Consider the following 18,070-nt stretch of genomic DNA (forward strand, 5'->3'; position numbering starts at 1 on the left):
TGGGTTCAAGGAATGCAGAGAAGTGTTAAGATTGGAGAAAGAGAGAAGCCAACATGCTGGGCCTTACAATTTTGTAAAGGCTTTTAAATGTTAACAGAGCTCAGTGGGAAACTGTGGAAAGTTTGTGAACAGGGTGGTGACTTGACCAGATTTTCCTTGTAGAATATTCCCTTTGGCTTCTGCAGGGACTCTGGATTGGAGGAGGGAAGTCTAAGGCAGAGAGGGCAGTCAGGAGGCTGTGGCAGTGTTCTGGGCAACGGCTGGTGGTGCTGACAGTGTAGGAGCGGGAGAGATGGACAGATGAAAGCGAGCAGGTGATTTTAGAAGCAGAAGTGACAGGGCTAAGCTGTGGATTGAATGCCGAGCCAGTGAGGGAGAAGAAGCCAGCAGATGACCTCCCACCAACTCATCTCTCCATTCCCATCTCAGCTAGGCTTCCACCCTTGTAAACTTCCCACTACCTTGCACTTTTCGCTTTAACATTATGAGTTCTTTGTTCAAGGTCTGCCTTTTCTTTAGCATTGGAGCTCTGTGATAGCAGAAACAGGGTTGTCTTATTCACTACTAGATGTAGTGATTAGTATAGTGTCTGATAGAGACTAGGTATGCCTCTTTCTTTTTTATTATGTTTTGGTTGAATGAATGAGACCAGGCTTTCTTGTTTGGGCGACTTTTGGGTGATGCCATCCTTGGGGAAAAGGAGCAACTGGTATAATCACACGTAGTACTTGTATGATTACTAAAACAGCAACAAAAACCATTAAGATGATTTTCATTCTAGGGGGAAAAAAATGAGAGCCTTCCTCTTCTTGAAAAATCCTAACTCTAGTTGTCAAGACAGTCAAACAGATAATTCCAATAATAAGAGGAGGTCCCCAGGGGTGCCTGGATGGCTCAGTGGGTTAAAGATCTGCCTTCGGCTCAGGTCATGATCTCAGGGTCCTGGGATCAAGCCCCGAATTGGGCTCTCTGCTCAGCAGGGAGCCTGCTCCCTCCGCTTTCTCTGTCTGCCTCTGCCTACCTGTGATCTCTCTCTCTCTGTCAAATTAAAAAAAAAAAAAAGGAGGTCCCCAATATGCTGTGGAAGCACTTGGGAGGGGCCCTGACCCATGCCTTGGGTCAGATAGGCTTCCTTTACTAGGTGATACCCAAGTCAAGTCCCAAGGGCAAGTTGGAGATAGTTCAGTTAGAGCTGAGTGTGAGGTGAAGAACAGTGACTTTCCAGGCTAATGCTGCCACTCAAGAAATGTCCCAGAGGCAGCAGAGAGCATAGTGAGTTCAGAAATGGGCTTTTTGTCATGGCTGGAGCACTAGAGTGTCAACGTTTGAGTTGGCTGTGTCTTCCCCCACCCACCCTTCCTCATGGTCAAAGCCTTCTTGTTACAACCACAATCATTCATGGTATCCCTGTAAACTCTCAGCTCTTGTGAATTTGAAATCACCTTCTTTCCTAGAGAAGGATGGAGGAAGAATTATTGAAAAGCTAGAAAAAGAACTGAGGCCACAAACTGATGTCACCCCCTGAATCCTAGGACCTCAGCAAATAATCTCTCTGGGTTGAACCAGTTGTGAACAAAGAGCACCAAGGCCCACTGGTGTTGGTTGAGCCAGATGAATAGAGGAGCGAGTCTGGAGCCTAGGAGTCCTTGGGATCTCCTAGTATATGTGCAGTTCAACTGTCCTTTCTGCCATGGAGCTCATCTCAGTGTCTCTGACAGCACTATTTCTGGCTGGCCCATTTATTTTTGGTGTCCAAGGGAGTTGTTATTTGTTTTGTTTTGGTTTTATATAGTTCACAGTGCTCTAATGTGATGGTGACCATGACACCTTGTTATTCTAGGATCGGGGGTGGTGTGGGTGTGTATCTATGATGGGGGAAGACAGCAGGAACATCGTCTGAATCCCTGTCCTTTATCCACATGCTGCTGCCGCCAAAGATAGGGTTTATTTATCAACCTGACGTAGTGACCCTGTTGTTAGCTCTCTTGCCATCACGTCAGTTATATCAAGAAAAAGCTCTGTGGACGGTGGGTCTCAGTATGCTTCTGAGTTTTAGGGGAGAAAATGGAATGATGTTATTAATATTTTAGCATTTAAAAGACTTGCAGACTTCAGGTTGAAATTTTAGAAGCAGAGTTTTAGAAGAAAGATTTGGTTATTGTGGAACTCAAAACAAACAAACAAACAAACAAACAAACAAAACAACCAGGTCTCTATAGCATTTGCTGTCTGCTCTCTGAGGCGGGTACGAATAGTTAACTTCTGGACGATTAGGCAGAAACCCTGTGCAGAAGAGAAAGTGAAAGCTGATGAGTGGAAAACTAAGTTTTGATTGACTTTTTAAAAAAGATTTTATTTATTTATTTATTTATTTGAGAGAGATTTATTGAGAGAGATCACAAGCAGGCAGAGAGAGAGAGAGGAGGAAGCAGGCTCCCTGCTGAGCAGAGAGCCCGATGCGGGGCTTGATCCGAGGACTCGGAGTTCATGACCTGAGCCGAAGGCAGTGGCTTAACCCGCTGAGCCACCCAGGCGCTCCTTGATTGACTTTGATTGGCATTTTCCTTGTTAAAATGGTGTGCAAAAGTTATGCATGTTCTTTAGGATAGCCTAATGAATATGTTTTTCCTGTGTCAAAATATGGAGTGGATTACATTTCTGTTTTATCTAAAGGTTATGTAAAACATTAACTTCATAAAACATGGGAACCCATGAGTTTCTGGTAGTGAGGGCTACTGATAGGGTACTTCCTCAAGCCTTCATGTTAGGGCCTCATAATCTAAGAAAGATTAATGTAAAGAACATTTAGAAATGATCAGTTCTAAACCATTGGCTTTTAACTGAGTTGAGCTGAATTGAACTTTGAATCTCCATCATTAAAAATCCTTTGTAGGGCACCTGGGTGGCTCAGTCAGTTAAGTGTCTGACATCGACTCAGGTCATGATCTCTGAGTCCTGGGATTGAGCCCCGAGAATTGAGAATCAATCGAGAATTGAGATCTCAGAATCTTAGATCCCTGCTCCTCGGGGAGTCTGCTTCTCCCTCTGTCCCTCCTCCCACTCATGCTTCTCTCTCTCTCTCTCTCTCTCTCTCACTCTCAAATAAATAGATAAACAAATCCTTAAAAAAAAGTCCTTATAAAAGGCAAAGCACTGAGCAAGTTACCTCTTCCAGCTTGGGTTTTTTTCTTCCTCTTTTTAAAGTAACAGCTTTATTGAAATTTAATTTGCACACAGTGAAATTCACCCTTTTAAAGTGTACAATTCCATGATTTTAGTATATTCACTAAGTTGAGCAACAATTACCATTACCTCGTTCAACAGCATTTTTATCTCCTCCCACAAAAAGCCTCGTACCTCTTAGCAGTCTAGCAGTCACTCCCCATTTGCTCTCTCTCCAGCCCTGGAAACCATTCATCCACTTTCTGTCTCTGTGTATTTGCCTTTCCCAAACATTTCATCTAAAGAATCATATTATATGACTTTTTTGTGCCTGGCTTCTTTCACATTAATATAGTGTTTTCACGGTTCATCCATGTTGTACAAGGTATCACTATTTCATTCCTTTTTATGGCTGAAAAATACTCTCTTGTATGGTTATACTCAACTTTGTCCTTAGCATTCATCAGTTGATGGAGATTTGAGATGTTTCTACTTTTTTGGCTCTTATTAATAATGCTTTTATTAACATTCTTATACAAGACCTTGTGTGGACACACACTTTCAATTTCCTTGGGTGTATAATGAGGAATAGAATTGCTGGGTCATATGGTAACTCTGTTTAACCTTTTGAGGTTCATCTTGAAAATGGGGAAAACTATGTTTTATATAGGTTCAGGGAGTCCAATCACGAGGAAGATTATTTATAGTGAGGAATACTTAAAATGTAGGAACGTGAGGTAGAAGTGGAAGTACTTTATCAGTCACAGGGATTCTCAGGTTCACAGGGGTCATCTAGTGTTGTGATTAAGATCCTGTTTAGTATACAACATGGGTCAGACTCTTGGATGACTTAGTCTGTGTTTCTCTTCTTTCTCAACAAGCAAGGCAGCTAACTTCTTGATGTTTCTTTGTCTTGGATAGTAATGGAGATAAAAGTATCTAATCTGCTTACTTTTTCACAAAATAAAATGAAATCATAAAGGATCATGGACATCCTTTGTACATTGTCAGAGTCTATGCAGGGGATTGTCATTATGAAGACAGCTTAATTGTATCCAATTAATTTTGTAATACAAGTTCAAGTCATTCAAAACAGCCAGGAATTAAACTTTTTTATTTCTTCAGCTTTGATTTTATCAGAAAAGCATAGGAATTCCCAGGCACATAAATATTTTACAAAGAAAATATTTATATGTGATAAAAACCTACCCTCCTCCTTCTCCCTGCCATGTCTCTCCTGTCTACTCCTAACCTCCAATCCAAAACAAGCTAGACTCCTGGAATGAATTCCACTGGATGTTAAAAAGCAGGAAATGGTCTCCAGCTATTTGTATGCCCCTCCCATGGGGCTGTCTCGGAAAATATGACAGTCAGAAAAGTTATAGGTTAAATCATCTATTGGGGATCATCCTTGGGTCCCAGCCATTGTTGCTGCTTTTGTCTTGGAAATTTGATGTCCTTTATGCTCATTTCTCCTTTACACCTTGCTGTGAAGGCAGCCTGAGCTCTGTTGGAACAGGTCGACTCCCACCACATTTTAGGGTTCTACTCCCAGAGAGCTAGTGGCGTGTTCTGAGATTTCTTCAGAAACTTGTAGCTTGGGGTGCCTGATGTGTGAAAACTCTTAACAAAATCCCTGACAAGTGGTCCTTTAATTTCAGTTGTGTCCCTTTGGTGACAGTAAATATACTGTCCCTTATAATGTAAGTGCTCAATATATATCTGACGAATGAATGTATGGATGGTGTATGCCAATGAGTTCATTATATCCAACTCTACTAGAGAATTTATCCTTCTATCTAATTCATAGCTGCCTCCCTATAATTCCTAGTTTCATTCCTTTTGAAATAGTTTTTAAAGATTATGACCTATTTCACAAACAACAGGAATATACAAAGAACAATAAAATACTTACCATGTACCTAATATCTAAAAGTTTTTTAAAGAGTCATTTACTTATTTTAGAGGGAGAATGGGAGAGCGTAAGTGGGGAAGAGGGGCAGAGAGAGTGAGAGAGAGAGAATCTCAAGCAGACTCCCCGATGAGCACAGAACCCCATCTCACCACCCACGAATCATGACTTGAATGGAAACCAAAAGTTGGAAGTTTAAGTGACTGAGCCACCCAGGGGCACCCTTCTCATATCTAAATTTTAACAAACACTATTTTCACATTATTTGTCTCAGATTAAAAAACATACAGTTGCAACCCTCTTAGTACCCTACCCAGATCCCAGTCTCCTAGCTTAATTACTACTAAGAATCTTTCCCAGAGATACACAATTAAAAAAAAAATTGCAGAACTGGGATTTGAACCTAGATCTCTTTAGTTCAAAATCTATTGCTTTTTCCATAATGCCATGCTATCCCATCTGGATAAATATGTATAATATTGATAATATTTATTACCTATTTTGTCAAGGATTACTGAAAACACTACTCCTCTATTTGCCATATTAAGTTACTAAAGAATAATTTTATTTTCATGAATTTTAGATATGAATTATCATAGATATCAAGCTAACAGAGCTTGTTGCAGAAGTATTATATTTGAAAAGAATGTCAATAAAAATGATTAATCATTTTGAGTGGAGTGGACCTTTATTTTTAGGAGAGAGATTGGAGGGCCATTAATATGTCTTTAGCCATTTCCATTCTGAGAACAATCTGGGGGGTCTGAATATGATTAAGGAAATGTGAAGCTGAGTTTTTTTAAAGTCCGGCTTGCCAGTTGGTTATGTTAATGGGGCATGACATACAACAGCTGGCTTGTAATCCTCCTACTATTGTTGGCATTGATTGAGTCCTTATTAAAGTCTTATTTCCACAGTGAACTAATACATTAAGAAACGGTGGGAAGAAGAAATTTAAAAAAGAACAGGGAAGAGCCATTAATGTTTGAAAAAAGTATTTTGAGAGAAGAGAAAAGATTTTCCATGTTCTGTGTAAGAAAGGAGGAACAAAGACAATCCTGCTGTCCTTGCTTGGGAACCTGCAGTGTCTCTTTATTTCCCCAGAGACGCAGAGTTTATAAAAACATACAGACCTGGGGACTGCCCGCAAGAGGCCAGGTAGAGTAGTAGGTGGGTCTAGCGTGAAGCCCAGGGATGCACACTTTTGTTTGTTAAAGCTACAAGATGCAAACAAGTAAAAACAGAAACAACAAACCAACCAACCAGTCTTTCTAATAAGCAGCCCCTGGCCCTCCTCCATTGCCTTTTTTTTTCACTCGTGCAAATCGAGAGCCAGGATCTGCCTGTAGGAAAAATTCAGGCTCCTCACCCTGGCTTTTAAGATCTTCCTAAAATGGGGACACTTGGGTGTCTCATTCTGTTACGTGACTGCCTTTGGCTCAGGTCACGTTCCCAGGGTCTTGGGATCAAGCCCCCCACCAGGCCCCACATGGGGCTCCACATCAGGCTCTCCTCTTGGTGGGGACCCTGCTTCTCCTTCTCCCTCTGCCTACCACTCCCCCTGCTTGTGCTGTCTCTCTCTGTCAAATAAATAAATACAATCTTCCAAAAAAAAAAAAATAAAAAAGATCTTCTGAAAATCATTGTGTACTTCTGAAAACGGTTGTGTATTTCCGAAAATGGCTGTGTACTTTCCCCCAGTTCTGTGACATCATGGGCTCTTTGTTTTAGTCCATTTGGCCTTCTGCCCTTCTGCTTCTGTTCTACCTTCCTGGATTGCCTTATGTTCTCCCTGGAGCCTAGCCAAACCTGATTCATCCTTTCAGGAGAGCTATAATGCCTGTTCTCTGTGGAACCTTCTCTGACAGCCTATCTTTCCTATTTTCTATAGTTTTTACTATTTGTATAGTTCATATTGTCCTTTGGTAGTAATGTGTCATTCTCCATTTGCTCAGAACTCTTATTCAAAGTTCACATTCTCTCCTGTATGTTGAAGTTAGTTTGAAAAGTTTATTTTAATTATAAAAATAACATTCTAGGGGCACCTGGGTAGCTTAGTCAGTTAAGTGTTTGCCTCCAGCTCAGATCATGATGTCAGGGTCCTAGGAATCAAACCCTTCACCCAGCTCCCCACTCAGCAGAGAGTCTGCCTCTCCCTCTCTCTCTGCCCCTCCCTACCCTCTTGTGCATTCTAGCATGCCCCCACCTTCACTCTCTCACAAATAAATGAATAAAATCTTTTTTAAAAAATGACATAAAGAGGAATGACTTTAGATAAGCTCTTCATCCTGAAACACCTGTGTTATGTTGTATACAGATTGAGTTCTGTTAGAATTAAATCCAGAGTGACGCCTGGGTGGCTCCGTTGGTTAAGCATACATCTCTTGGTTTCCATTTAGGTCATGATTTCAGGGTGGTGAGATTGAGCCCACTTTTGGGGGGAGCGGTGCTCTCTCTCCTTCTCACTCAAATAAATAAAATCTTTTAAAAAGAAAAAGAATTGAGTCCAGAGAGGTCAAAGTCAGCAGGTTAATTATTCATCAATTTTTTAAAAAAAAATATTTTATTTATTTATTTTAGAGGGGGAGAGCACACAAGCAGAGGGAGGGATAGGGGCAAGCAGACTCCACACTGAGCGCAGAGCTCCATCCCACTATCCCGAGATCATGACTTGAGCCAGAATCAAGAATTGGATGTTTAACCCAATGAGGCGCCCAGGTGCCCTAATTCCTCAATTCTTTTGTTCAACAGATATTTATTGAGCACCTACTGTATCCCAGGCTCCGTTCTTGGTACTAGTGACATATAGCCGTGAACAAAATGGGAAAAAATCCTGCCTTACTTATGGGGTTCACATGCTAGTGGGCAGAGACAGATAAGTAACAAAATAAACAAGGAAATACAATATTTTAAGCACTGAAAGTGTACAGATTAAAAAAAAACAATGAAGGGATTGCTGAGGTGAGGTCTAGGGAGAGTTACACTTTTAAATAGGGTGGTCACTTCCTTGAGGGCATGATATCTGATCAAAGGCCTAAAGAAGGTGAGGAACAGAATCTGCTAGAGAGAGAGCATACCATACAGGAGCATCACCAAGCCTCAAGACCCCGAGGAAAGAAGGTGCTGGCTGTTGGTGAGAAGGAGCAAAGGGAAGCCTATGGCTGGGGAAAAGTGTGTAGGGGGAGAGTAGTAAGAAAAAGGGAAAAGACAGGGCGAGGAGCCTGGCTCCAGATTAGGGCCTTGGGCCTTAATGGGCTGGTGAAATGACTTAGCATTTCACTTTTAATTTGATGGAAAAATTAAAAAGTTAAATTAAACAGTGGGGGTTTCCAGCAAAGGAGTAACCTGATGTATTTTAAAGGGTCCCTGTGGCTGCCGTGCTAAGAATACATTATAGGGGAGCTATGGTGGGAGCAGGGAGACCAGTTACCGGGACTATTCAAGTAATTTAGGGGAGCATTCAATCGTAGCCTCTTGGGCCAGAGTTGGGGAAATGACCATGCAATGGTAGTAGATGGATTCTCTCTCTGTAGAAAGTAGAAATAATAAGATTTACGGACAGATGCAATGATGTATATGAGAAAGAAGAGACAAGAATAACTCAAAAGGTTTTGGCCCAAACAACTGCACATACTGGGTTGTTACCAATTGAAATGGGATCCACTGGGGTAGGAACACGTGTGCTGGGAAAGATCAGGACTCCAGTTTCAGATGCCACAAGGATGACAGGTCTCTATTCAAGTCGACATTTCTACTGGGAGGTTAGGTGCAGACTGGAGTCCAAGAGGAAGGTTTAGATAGGTATGTAAACTTAGAAATTTTCTACAGGAACCATTCCAGCAAATGTAGTCTCTTTGGAGCTATTAAAATAAACTTTTCTGTATCATTGGAAAATTGTGAGAATAATATAAGCAAGCTAGATCCGGTCAGATCAGCAAAAAGTAAAGTATATGTGGAATACTTATCTATTCATTAATTCAACAAATATTTAGGGAGTGCTTCCTAAATACTACTCAGTGAGAGTGCTAAGACTCCAAATATGCCTTGTCAGCCCATAGAAAAACTCTCCAGTGTGGTGGAGGTGGTTGTAAGCCCGCTGTGTGTCACTGGGGAGGGCTTCTTGGCTGTTGTGGAGGAGGAGAGAAAGATGTGTGCGTCATTGACCCTTTCCTTGGGCAGCTCACAGACTAGCTGGAGAGACATAAACACAGGAAAAGTTCAATAGCTCTAAGAGGCATAAGTAATCTCCCCCCAGACAACATATAAACATTGTCATGAGGCCCCCTAAGAACACTTGCCCAATGTTGTATTTGCCTGAGGAGTTCAAGAGAGAGAGACATCTTTCCTTTCTGGGCTGGGATACCAGAGAAGGCTTTGTTTGGGTGGGATTGGAATTCAGGACTTGAAAAAAAGAGGCGGTGTTTCTTGAGGGGATATGATGGCATTTTTCTTTATTCTAAGAGTGATGAGGTACCTGTAAAGAGTTTTAAGTAAGGGAGATGTCAGGATAAGATCTGAGTTTTAAAAACATTACTGTGCCTATAATATGAGAACAGATGACTGGAATGAAGTCTGGCAGACATGACAGGCTGTCGTAATCTTTGCTGTGAGGTTTGCTGTGAGAAGGTCATATTCAAGTTGAGCTATCTAGCAAGAACCTGGATATGGAGGGCTAGATCTTGGGGGAGAAGGCTCAGGTGAAGGTTTGGGGGTTGTTTGGGAGGCTACAGTGACAGCTCTAAAAGTGGATAAAATCTCAAGGGAGAAAGTATGGAGAGAAAAACATGAGAAGGGGGTGAACTAACAACCATTGTTTAAGCACTCACTTTAAGGAGCTGGCAAACAAACAAACAAACAAAAACAAACCAGATAAAGGGCCAGAGAGATAAAAAAGCAAGGTATCACTGGGAGTAAGATGAAACAGGCATTTATATGTAGAAAGAAATATCTAGGTTACGTAAGAATCCCTGCATTCATTTGCAGTTTTACTTTCCATGAACTTTTATTAAACAATCTTATGTGACTTTTATGTGAAAAGAATCTAAGTAGACATCGAAATGATGATTAAACACTAATCTAGAATCTGGCAGCCCAGTTCCCCTTGTGCAAAATGGTAGTAGTAGATAATAAGGAGATAGTTAAGTAGGTTATTTCCTCTAGGAGCTTAGGCCAAAAAAGGGCCTTAAAAATCACCTACTTTCCAACCACTTCATTTTATAAATGAGGACACTTAGGCCTCTGGAGAGGTGCATTTCCAAGGTCATACAGTTATTTTAGTAACAGAGCTCAGACCAGAAAAGGATCTTTTGAGTTTTTATTTAGACTTTCCTCTTCCTCACTCTCTCTCAGCCTAAATGATACTCTTTAATTTCAAGAGCACAGATTTAATGAAAACAGATAAATGAGTTTTAAATGTGTACTTTTTTTTTAGAAAGGAGGAATATTTTGTCTTTGATTACAGTTGACAGTAAGAAACGTGTTGCCCACGTATAATCCAAATCTATTTGAGCGAATGCTCAGTTCCAATTATGCCCGCCTGAGGCCATTTTATTCATTTCAACTTTTTCCATCTTTCAAAGGGCCATGCAAGTCTTAGCGAAGCTTTTTTCTCATCATTCCAGTAAGAATGAATCACTCTTTCTTCTGGGTTCTCATACATGCAGTGTTTTTCAAACTTACGTGTGAAACGTCTTAGTGGATCATGAAATCAATTCAGCGGGTCACTCCCAGGAAGAATAATAGAATAGAAAAACACCAGTATATACATACATAGTGCTCCAACTGTACCTGTGTACAAACTAAAGCTACTGCTCATTCATCCGCTGTCCAGGAAAGCATTCCTGCCTTTCTACACACTCAAAAAAAAAAAAAAAAAGTACAACTTTTGGAATTTTCTGTAATGAAAAAACAAGGCATATTCATGTACTACATACCATTCTTAGCACTAAGAGGTGGCCTTTTCACTTTAGATCTATGTAAGAAAGTGGTAAATATTTTCTCCTTTTGTGCAGTTGAACCCATCCTACATTCAAATGCTCTCAAGCACTGATAGAAAAATACTTATTTGGTTGAGGAAGATTTAAGGCAAGTTCTGGCCCTTTCCAAAGGCACTGTGAGACTACTTTGACAGAAGTAGGTTTTTGAATGTAACAAGATAAGTCAACTTGAGTTGTAATATATTTTGGGGAATCAGTTCACTACAAATTGTGACTGTAAACATTGTACTGTAAATGTTTTGAAGTCTTCCCCCAATAAAATTTTTGGGAAAAAACAAACAAAGAAAAACAACAACAACAACAAAAAAAAAAAAAAAGAAAAGAAAACACCAGCATAGAATAGAAAATCACACGTAGTGATAACACTACTTTGTGAAACTTTTACTTTAGTTATGTCTGTGTGCGTATGTGTGTGTGTTTGTACTGGATTACAGTATAAAATGTAAAACGTTTGACTAACACAAACCTGGAGGATTGCAGTGGAAACCACATCTCTTCATCTGTACGGTCACCCAGCTCTTTGAGAGTTGGGAATGCCTTCATCTTTGTATCTGTCATGCCCAACATATTACCTGGTGGATACTCAGGAGATGTTGAGTAGAATTATTATGAAGAATTAAGATAGAATTAAAAGAGTGAAGAGCTGGTAGGTTAGGGAAGAAGTAAGTACTTGATTTAAGTATAAAGGTTTTAGTTTTCTTTACTTTACCTGCCAAGATTAACATTTTTTTCAACCCCGTTTTACTGGAACTAAGAACTGGTGTTTCATATATGTGCTGTGCGATGGTCTCCCCGTCACCTTCAATGTTCCGGGTGATATGGTATAAATAATACTTCCTGCTCATGTTGCAGCTGCTATTCAAGGATCTTAAATTGCTCTGTGAGCAGGATCTGGTGATGAGTGCCTGGCAGGTGCCAGAGTTAAGAACCAGTGACTGGCTGAAATCTCTGGGCTCCAGACTGACGCCTCCCCACCCCCCTCAGCCCTCTCTTTCCCTCATCCCTTGGAGGAAGGAGTCTTTGGCCCAGCCTCTTTGTGAGCTTGTCCACCCTGGGAACTAGATTTACTCTTACTTTGGGGGTGGCTTTGGTGTGTGTGTGGCTGGGAGGCACATGGTAGGGAAGGCATTTATGTAAGTGCTTTAGGACTTGAGAAGTCCAGGGAGGAAAACTAGGAAGGAATTGGCTAGAGATGAGTTCTGGATCATCAGAGAAACATTGGAGAGGCCTCCTGTTATAGGTTTTTTAAAATCTGCACCTGATGGAAAGGGGATATTTGACATGTGCTCTTTCCTATAGCAATCGATTTCTTGCTCTTGGCCACACTCCTTTGGTTTATTTTTTGTTTGTTCGTTTGCTTATTATTTATTTATTTATTTATTTATTTATTTTTAAGTAAACTCTATCCCTAGTGTGGGGCTGAAACTCGGGATCCTGAGACCAAGAGGCTCAAGCTCTACCTGCTGAGCCAGCCAGGTTCCCCCTTAGGTTTTTTACTGTGCAGCTCGCCACTGGAGACTTAAGTGCCCACTCACACGCATGCACAGCCCTTCATTTTCCTCCCTTTTGTGCAAGCCCCCCAGCACCTTGAAGTATTCCTGTTCTTCATTTCCTGGAAGTGTGTGGCTGGGGGGTGGGGGGAGTCAGTTCTCTCTCTTTTCCAAGAAACTGTGAACTGCCTACTGTTGGGCCCAGGAGGCTTGGGCAGGGTGACAGCCCGGTCCCGGCTTGGAGTCGGGTTACACCACTTGTGTCTGAGTTCACGCAGCATGTTCCTCTGTCAGGGATTCCGCAAATATCTCCCAGAGGTAAAAAAGGAAAGTGCACTGCACTCCAGCACCCAGAGCAGTGAGCCCAGTCCCAGGTCCCCGAGAGAGCGCCAGCCCCGGGGGTCATGTCGCCATAGCCCCAGCAGCATCCCAGCGGCTCGCTTCATGCCGCGGTGCAGCCGCACTATGTTCCTAGGGTGAGGGGGCAGCTGGGCATGCTGCTCCCCATGGGTTGCCCACCATGTCTAATGGATATCGCACTCTGTCCCAGCATCTCAATGACCTGAAGAAGGAGAACTTCAGCCTCAAGCTGCGCATCTACTTCCTGGAGGAGCGCATGCAACAGAAGTATGAGGCCAGCCGGGATGACATCTACAAGCGGGTGAGTGCAGGAGCGGCGTGCTCCGGGGGGCCGCGGGCTGGTGGCCCACTCTCAGATCCTCAGGCTCTTCCTACCCGCTAAGGTGCTAACTAGGGAGGGAGGCAGGTTCCACACCAGGTCTGGCCCCCGGAATGTGGGGTGACCTTGGACCAGCCCACTTTGCCTCTTTAGTGCCTGTTTTGTGCTCTCCTTGTGTGTAAGGAGAGGGAGCTGGGTTAAATCAGAGTCTGCTTTGCAGCGGAACTGTTCAGAACAGTCACCTTGGGGAACTGGTTTGAAATGTAGATTCCCTGCCTTACCCCCCAGGGATTCTGACTGAGTAATGCAAGGGAAGGTGTGCTTGAAAATTTGCATTTTTTAAAAATTTATTTAATTTTTTTTTTTTTGGTCATCTCTGCAGCCAGCATGGGCGGGAACTCAGGACCCCAGGAGGCACATGCTCTTATGACTGAGCCCGCCAAGGCACCCTCTGGAAATCTGCATTTTTTAAAAGCCACAGAAGTGACTGAAGCAGGCTATTTCCAGGGTAAATGTTCAGCTAGAGAAGGGCCCCTTCTAGCTCTGGCTCAGTGACCGCAGGGAATGAGCCGTACGGAGCAAAGGGCAGGGCTGCCCAGGGTTCTGCCCCTGAGAACTTCGTGTTTGTTTTTGAAGATGATGCAGATAAGATTGAACGGCGAATCTTCGGTGTCTTAGGTGTTTTCAGGTTTAGGACTAGTTCACCTAAGAATGAAGAAAAGGGTGCTGCTGGCCTGAGGGGTGGGAGGGAGTGGTGCTTCTCTGAGAGGGAGGGTGGTCTGGGTTGATGCAGGAGTGACTGGGGTAGGGAAGGAAGAGGGAGGGGGATTGTTTGAGGGGAGGGTGAGAAGAGAAAGCGCCTTGGTAAGAGGATTCAGGGCTTTTGGGTTAAGTTTCCTAACTGGTTACCATAATGTTGGCTTCCTTAGCCTTCTTAGTGTCTGGACAATCTCTAAAGGGGCCCGAGTGACCCGGAGCTGGTGGCTTCTGAGTTTTTCAGAGTTTCTAAATCTCTTACCTGTTTACACCAGCAGACTATACTTTGTCAATGTGTGCCCTGTCCTGTCGAGAAGAAGGTTTGGGAAGCTTTTGCAGGTTGCTAGATAATAGGTTGGATCAGAGGAATAACTGGTGTCTTTGAAATCCAAACAGTTATTTGGTAAATTAATGTGGGCAGCTAAATCTGGGGGATTAAGCCCTGTTTTCTGTCTTTCCTGGATTTTCATTATTTAACCTGCATCTTCCTGCAATTCGTCCAGACTTATCTGTCATCTCTTATGTGGCTATAGAGTAAGCATGCCTGAATAGAGTGGCCAGGGGTGATGTCAAGGAAGCTGTTCTCAAGGGAGGGTTGGTAATGCAGTGGGATGGAGAGGAGGTGGGGAGGAGGAATGGCAGTCTTTGTCTTAGGGTAGAAATAGTGAATGAGTTTGCTCATTGTACAGAAGGAGGAGCATTTTTCATTAGCTGTCTCCAAAGCAAGGCAGAAGGAATGGGCAGTGTCTTGGATTATTTAAGGGAAGGGAATTTTTAAAGCTTTAATCAACTGACTGCTTTAATCATTTGGTCTCACCTTGTGCTCTACTAACAAGACTGTCCTTAGGCAACGTTTTGGGTGGGGTGTGGGAGGGCACGTTACATTCCTAGAGAAGTGTGGTTAAGAAGGTTGGGGTACCAGGTGGTGGGTATTATAGAGGGCACGGCTTACATGGAGCACTGGGTGTGGTGAAAAAATAATGAATAATGTTTTTCTGAAAATAAATAAATTGAAAAAAAAAAAAGAAGATTCTTTAAAAAAAAAAAAGATTCTAGAGGGGCAGTTTGGGAGAGCAGTCACAGGACATTGTCACATGCCAAGGTGCTAACCCTTTTATTAGCCTAGTGTTGCCACTAAGCCCTATCTGTTCTGGTCTTAAGCCAGAGTCATCAGGCACCCACTGGCATCCTATGATTTGAGGAATCGCAGACTACTGTGTCCCCTCCTTTCCCTTCTTACCAAGTCTTTATTCAATCCATCTGTCATATTACTCATCCCATTTGGCTGTGATTTTTTTGGGAAGCTCTGAAGGTTTAAGTTAAAATGCTCTTCTTATTTGGGAAGCAAAACCCATAAAGCCATGATTGATCATTAACATCATAGTTGAAATGAATTTATCATACTATGCAGTGATGAGGGATTGATAGGAACAAGGGCAGTTCCACTTTGATGGAAGGATGAGGCATCAGAAAACCATCCCAGCCCAAGCCCTGGACAACCAGGGGATCTAGGCAAATTATTTAACCTTTCTGAGTCTGTGCCAGCCCCTGTAGAATTGGCATGCAGAATACCACACAAGTTCCTGAGCACTGAAGATTATTTGCTGAGAGTATGAATAAATAGCAGTCATAAGGCTTAAATGAGAAGACTTCTATCACAGCACATTGTAAACTTCATAGCTTATTATGTAAATGAGGGGGTAGTAGTTATACGTTTACCAATGGTAGTAGTTATTATGAGATTTTAAAATGAGAAAGAGGCTCTTTTAATCTCACCTGCAGATATTCCCATGAATATGCCTTACTGAGGTTCCACAAGGTTAAGACAATGGATTAGTAGCAATGTGGGTGAAGAGACACCGAGGTGACAATGCAGGGCATCACCTGGTAAGTCAAGTGGTTCAGATGTGAATTTAGAGCCCTGTTGTGTAAGCAAACTTAGCTTGATTTTTCTTCAGCGTTGAAAGTTCACTTCTTTTTTTTTTTTTTAAAGATTGTATTTATTTACTTGACAGAGATTACAAGTAGGCAGAGAGGCAGGCAGAGAGAGGAAGGGAAGCAGGCTCCCTGCTGAGAAGAGAGCCTGATGGGGAGCTCAATCCTAGGACCCTGGGATCATGACCTGAGCTGAAGGCAGAGGCTTTAACCCACTGAGCCACCCAGGTGTCCCAGAAGGTCACTTCTTTAAATAAAGTAAATATATTAAATCACACCCAGCCAAGTCAGAACCCACACTAACTTGGGTGATGGATGCATGATTTTTTTTTTAAGATTTTATTTATTTATTTGACTGAGAAAGAGAGCACAAGCAGGGGGAGCAGCTGAGGGAGAGGGCGAAGTAGAGTGCCCACTGAGCAGGGATCTAGATGTGGGGATTGATCCCAGGACTCTGGGTTCATGACGTGAGCTGAAGACAGATGCTTAACCGACTAAGCCACCCAAGCACCCCTGTGCATGATTCTTTTCAATAAAACACTGTAAAACTTACATAATGTAAGTCTTTTGTGAATAGTAATTATTTTATCATTTTACATATTTTTGCAACAGCAGATTCTTGTTAAATATATGTACCAAAGAGTAAAATACTACTATCTTAGTGAGAGACAATCAAGTATTTTGCCATGACTGCAGGTAAGGGAAATATGGGAAACTTTAGGAGAAAAGGACTGGAAAAGGGTTCAATCTTTCTCTCACCAAGTGGCAAGTCCTTAGTTAGGTAGCTGAGTGAGGGAGAGACTAACCTAAATTAGACATAATCCTTAATTGTAATGGCAGCTATAAGGATGTTTAATTGTATGAGAAGTTAATAAAAGTTAGAGGACTATGTAAAAACCTAGAAGAATCAACTTCAAAGCAAATAAATTAAAGGAGTTTAGGGTTTCTGTCTTTTGAGATGTTCAGAGAATTCAAAAATAATCTTAAAACTCATGCTAGCTACAGATTAATAAAATAGTATTAAAGTATACATAAAAATTGGTTCTGTGAGACTGGAGGCTTTTCTGTTGTGTGTTTCTCCTTTAATCTTCAAATTCTGTAAGCAATTTAAAAAGAAACAACAGAAGAGGCTGCTTACCTTCAGCCCAAATAAACTGGGGCATAATCAGGTACCACTGCCCCCTGTTGGTAGCAAATATTAATTGTAGGTTCAGGTTTTGTGGGAACACAGTTTTGAAGGTCTAAGCACTAAGGGGAGAAACCACTGCAGTACATAAGGCTCCTGATCATGGAGCAAAGTTAAGTGAAAAAATGCCATAAGTGGTCCACAGCTGAGTATGGCCCACTCCTAGGGAGACTGGCTGGGAGCATTTCTGGACTGCAGCTGCTCTGGTAAATAGTTTCTGGATGGCCACTTGGCTGACTTCCTGGTTGTTGTTGATTATCTAATCCTGCATCTTCTTATGATTGCTGAGTGTGCTGCCACTAGAAATATGCCCAACCCTGGAATTTATGAAATCCACTGCTATGTGGTAAACATCCAGTCCACAAAGAGCATGCGAAACCACTATCAACTGTTTCTGCCCCATGATGACTACTTACTTGTTCAACTTGTGTGAATTTATTATTATCTAAGGTTTCTTTCTTTTTTTTTTAAATATTTGTTTTGTTTGAGAGAGAAAGAGAGAGAGAGTAGGGGAGGGGCATAGGGAGAGACTCTTTAGATAGACTCCCAGCTGAGCACAGGACCTGATGCAGGGCTCGATCTCATGACCCATGAGATCATGACCTGAGCAGAACCAAGAGCTGGACCCTTAGCAAACTGAGCTACCCAGGCGTGCCCCTCCCCACTAAGATTGCTTTAAAAAAAATTTAGGGTTCCCTTTTAGGAACAGAATTTAAAATCTGGCCAGATCAGATAAAAACACCATCAGGAAAAATTGAATGGTGTCTTCCTGGACCAGATAGAGTCAATGTTTAAGTGAGACATTATTGATATTAGAAGGTTAAATTGGTTTTGGCCTTTATATAGGAACTGAAAGCATTATATTTCCTTATATGTCAGCGTCTTAAACTGCCTGACTTCTCTAAGCTGTGCTTTCTCATCTTTGAGACTGGATGATACTTCTCCTGAGCAAAC

At 42.0% G+C, this 18,070-nt stretch overlaps 1 protein-coding gene across 8 annotated transcripts in view; it reads left to right on the forward strand.

Moving 5' to 3' along the window:
• The window catches only part of LOC122900399 (myomegalin-like), a 179,894-nt gene that overhangs the window by 29,853 nt on the left and 131,971 nt on the right, over window positions 1-18,070 (forward strand). For all 8 annotated transcript variants that reach the window (XM_044239034.1, XM_044239033.1, XM_044239045.1 and 5 more), the window contains exon 4: window positions 13,111-13,221. In XM_044239034.1, the coding sequence (XP_044094969.1) occupies window positions 13,111-13,221 (111 nt within the window). The remainder of the gene's footprint in view (window positions 1-13,110; window positions 13,222-18,070) is intronic.

This window comes from Neovison vison, chromosome 2, assembly GCF_020171115.1.
Source record: "Neovison vison isolate M4711 chromosome 2, ASM_NN_V1, whole genome shotgun sequence".
Classification (NCBI taxonomy): Eukaryota; Metazoa; Chordata; class Mammalia; order Carnivora; family Mustelidae; genus Neogale; species Neogale vison.